This window comes from Aplysia californica, unplaced genomic scaffold (genome assembly GCF_000002075.1).
Source record: "Aplysia californica isolate F4 #8 unplaced genomic scaffold, AplCal3.0 scaffold01278, whole genome shotgun sequence".
Lineage (NCBI taxonomy): Eukaryota > Metazoa > Mollusca > Gastropoda > Aplysiida > Aplysiidae > Aplysia > Aplysia californica.
Window position 1 is genome coordinate 58190 of NW_004798548.1, and position 4976 is coordinate 63165.

General features: G+C 39.2%; 1 protein-coding gene across 1 annotated transcript in view; it reads right to left on the minus strand.

The window, feature by feature from the left end:
* SAP (synapse-associated protein) overlaps window positions 1-4517 on the minus strand; it is a gene marked incomplete at its 3' end in the record, with an annotated part of 50554 nt that extends 46037 nt beyond the window's left edge. Inside the window, 2 exon segments of the mRNA NM_001204555.1 lie at window positions 404-534; window positions 4334-4517. Of these exon segments, the coding sequence (NP_001191484.1) occupies window positions 404-534; window positions 4334-4352 (150 nt within the window).
* Window positions 4518-4976: the final 459 nt, after the last annotated feature.

A 4976-nucleotide genomic window follows, 5' to 3' on the forward strand; every position in this document is an offset into this window, starting at 1 on the left:
TATATATATATACTGCTTGATCTGCCAAATAAAAATAAAATCTATTGTCATGGGACTGCAGAGAACAACAGCGTAAGGTTCTGCCAAATCCTTGAGCATATCCAAATCATGAGGGAAGAAATATCACATCACTGCTACGAGACACAGGGCAAAAGGTCATGAGGGAAGAAATATCACATCACTGCTACGAGACACAGGGCAATAGGTCATGGGGAAGACCACGGGGAACCAGGAGAAGAGTCACGGAAATGGACGTACGAAAAAGTGGGAAGACATGGAGTGACATCCAGCGACTAGCCCAGGATAGGGAAAGGTAGAGAGTGTTTGTTCGTGGCCTATATACAGACCCAGGGTGAGAAAGGCAATGATGATGATGCTATGAGATGACCAACAAGTTCTTACCTAGCAGGGCCTGGAAGAGGCGACTCTTAAAGATCCGAATGACTCTCTCGATGGCAGTCTTGAGCGGCCGGTCCTGGGGTTTGGTGAGTCGTGTGTGGTAATCCTCCAGGAGCTCCAGCGCTCGGTGGGCATCTGTCACACAGAAAACACAAACACGTTATCATCAACATATATTATATATATACACACATATCTGTCGTCACAGAAAACACAACCACATCATCAACAACATATACACATACATAACACAACCACGTCATCATCAACATATATATATATATATATATATATATACACACACACACACATATCTGTCACACAGAAAACACAAACACGTCATTATCAATATATACACACACATATCTGTCACACAGAAAACACAAACACATCAGCCTCAATATATACACACATTATTATTATCATACTTCATTCAGTTAATAATAATAACAAATAATGATATATATAGCATTTGTATACTGCATACCCCTGACACACAGAAAACACAACCACACCATCCTCAATAAACATATTTTTATCATACTTCATTCAGTTTATAATTAATAATAATAAATAGCATTTGTATAGCAACCCCCACGCGACAGCAAGCTCTCTATACGTCTATTTTTTTAAAAAGAAATATTATTGTGCTGTTAATCCAACAGTTCTTAAAACCCTATACTATACATGATACAACAGTTCTTTTCATGATAGAACCCGGGAGCCTTGGCTACGCTCCATTTTTTACATGATTAATTTGTCGGTTTTTTAAAAAAAGCAAGGCCAGTGGGCCACTGAATTACAGCTTGGCTTATTTTTGCACACAACAAGAAAAAGACAAAGACCATCTGAATGAGTCATTAAACACCAAAATCTGTTAGACACAAAAAGTTTGGTTGACACAAAGACGATATTTTGATTTTGCAGACAAAAAAAAAAGGAGCGAAATTGTGGTACAGAGGTTTAACGCCCCTCTTTTCAACACTGTGCAGTTATTTAAGAGGCTTACTTTCATTACAATTTAATGCTGTTCTCCAATTCGATCGTTCTAATTGGGAAAATCTGTGTAAAATGCCTGCCGTTCCAAAAGATATAACATCCACCTGAGTGAGTCTCTAGCCCCAGAACAGTAATTTCCCTGTTACCACTTTTGATTTAACTCCTTTTTTCTCGTGAACATGCCATCATAGCGTGCAATTTTCTCGCTGTGCTTAAAATTTTTTTCATTTTTGCAGAGTTCCATGTTTATTGCAGTACTAATGTACCCCCATCTTAATCTGCATCCTGATATATGGGGATAAAAAAGGTTGTGAGCTCTGCGCACTGCATGGGTGGAAAGTGTTAAGCGTTGATAACTGTAAAGTATAAAAGTGAAGTCTTGCATTGTTCCATGAGGATAAATTAAAGCTGTGAAAAATGAATTTAACTTTTTTATGCAGGACTCCAAGACCTTGTCACTATTGTTCCAATGTTCCTCTTATTACATTGCTCTTAACGGTCTTAACAATAACCTTTTCGACCAAACTCAAACTGTCCAAACTTTTGACAATACATCAGGATACTACAATATTTTGTGCGTTTTTTTGTTTAAAAGTTGAGGATGAAATGAAAATATGAACAGTTCAGTCAGGAGTTTGAAAGCACTGACGGTTACCCACTTCCTCACAGTCTTCCTGTATCTCTTAATAATAAAACATTGCGAGATCATCTGCTAAATTTCATGAACAATCAAAATAAAAAACCCAGGACCTAATTATTAATAATTATTGTGCTTAAGTTAACACTGTACTGTAAAGAAATTAGAAGTCCTCAGCATCTCTGAAAAATCAACACTTATCCCCTATGGCATGTGTTTGGTCCTGTCTCTTACTCTACCTGCATAAAGTACGCAAAGTAGAAAATTGTAAGGGTAATAAAGCAGTTTAAAATTTAAGATCCAACAAAACTTACAGACAAAATGGGAGTAAACTTATCAACGCAGTGCACCTTTCCCCCAACCCAAACATGTACGCAAGCAGTGGCAGTGGGGATGCATGATAACTTTACTGAACTTTACACTATAGCACCACAACACACACTAAAGCTTTAGAAGCATAGTGCATTCAAATTTATAAGTGCACACATGACACATCTTAAGCACAGCATCAGCACCTGTCTCAATTTCAGTTCCCGCTTCAGTCCGTTTCTCAGCAGATAAAAGTTTTATCCAACAAACCAAAAGGGGAAAGTTTCAGGAAGCTAACAATTTTTAGTTGGGCAGCTAGATCTAGAATCTAGCTCATCTATGGTTTTTGGGAAAAAATTCTGAAACACTTTGTGACTTAGTGACTTGCCATTAGTGCCACTACACCATATCCAGAGAGCTCGGGTTTTCCTGAGCGAGGTATTCTGATGTACGGAGTACTAGTTACTCAACCACTGGCACTGTGGGCTGAAAACTTGAGCTCTGACTGAGTGTCAAAGCAAAAGATTGCAAAGAAAGTTAATTATGGAATTATCTTACTCATGGACCCATTTCACGCTCAGATATTCTCATGCATTTTTCTTCTTCATTTTTATCTGCTGTACTTGAATTTTGGTTTATTAGATTTAGATTTTCGGAGATCTACATACACGATAACCGGGCACCTAGTCTCACCTAGTCTCAGTATCTACGTACACCTTAACCGGGCACCTAGTCTCACCTAGTCTCAGTATCTACGTACACGGTAACCGGAATGTAAATACATCAATATTTGTCCTGTGCTGTCACTTGCTGCAAAAAAAAAGAAAGTCATACAAGTGTCTTGTCGGGCTCGCCATCGTGACCAGTCAGTGAACCTGTGTGTGTGCATCACATTTTGTGAGTAACGGTTGGGGTCACCAAAGTTCATTCAAAGTCTGTACACTGCAAAGTATAGGGCTCCGGAAAGGGGGGATTATTGATTTTTTTTAAAGGTACAGTCGGGGGAGGGGTGGGGACGAAGGCAACACAGGATGACAAAAACTGGACTTGGAGTTCTGAACTGCCCGGTTACCGTGTACGTGACACTGAGACTACATGCCCGGTTGCCGGTTACCCTGTACATAGACACTGAGGCTAGGTGCCTGGTTACTGTGTACGTAGACACTCCCGTTAGATTTTATGAGATGAATATTTTTTAACGAACTATAGTATAGGCCTATTGACTTGCGAGGGTTTCAAGCGGCCATATGTATGTGTGTCCTGCAGCAAATATTACGGAAGTTTAACCCCCAAAACAGCATCTTCATGCGAATCTAAAAGTAAAAATTTGCCAAGTTAACAGATTCAATGATGATATTGAACATGCCGAGTCTGATTACAATTGTGTTTATTGACTTCCCACAATAAAAACCAGCCCAGATTAGGAATGATTAGGCTCATTAGGCGACATGATTGGAAAAGCTACTGACATGACCTGATCCTTTTGGGTTTTTTATGATGCAAACTCTTGTAGATCCAGTAGTAAAAGTAAATGTGAAAGTCAGTTCAGTGAACTCACAAAAGAAACTGTCACCTTCTTCCCAGCTCTTACTACTCTTCGTCTGAAGTAAAAATTAATGTAGATTTAGACTTAGAAAGAGCTGCAGCCAATCCGGGATTATGCTTTATATCAACACGATTTATTTATTTTAAAATCGAACTATTGGTATGTCACAGCCAGCTTGACCCAAAGATCAATTAGCGGCCTTGACAACTTCCCTGGCCGACCGAAATGACCGCGTCTGCTGGAGTGGATGAATGACCACAGTTCAGCAACACAGCAATTCACACACATCGACGACAGGGGTCTCTTTTCCTGAGAACTAGTCTAGTCTTGTCCCTTCTTTGTCCATGAGTTTTGTTTGCCGGCAGAAACATATAAAAATGGTCATGAAAATTTCGAATACCTGTACTCCATAATAATTCCACGAATGAGACTGCTCAACTTACCTTCTTTTCGCACCGGCATGTTGAGAATGCCAGAAATGCAGGAAATCCGCCAGTGGTTGTTGACCTAATTTATGATGCACAAATACGAGGAGCCACAATCAAGGCTGCCTATAAGCTCAGAAAAAGATAGAACTCCAATCAGTTAGTTCAAGTAACAAATCATCAGCACAGCATCTATAATCACATGTAAAGGAATGTTCCATGCACAGATCCCCAGTTTAAACCAGGAAATAGCAAGCGGTGTGAAATATGGCGTCAAGCTAAACAATTAGTCACGTGACGAAGGATCAGTCATTGTTCATTCCTAAGGTGTTCGAAAATTGTAATATTTTCGCCCACATTGAAGAAAATTTAGGGCGCATTTAGCAGTAGAAAATTTCTGAAGTCAATATTTTAGCACAAAAGATCATTAGACTATGGAAAACATATCAACAGAGATGGAAAGTAAAAAACACGTAACGAAACAGGTGGTTTAAAAATGAGCGATCAAAAATGAGCCCAGAGAACTAGTTTCAAGAACGACAAGTCTAAAAATGTCTCAACGTCCAAATCTCAGTACTGGTTATCTTTCGTTATTTTTCACTCTGCAATCTGTTGGCCTAATTGCTTCTACTTTCCAGTTTGTCGGGTGCTTGTTTGTTTC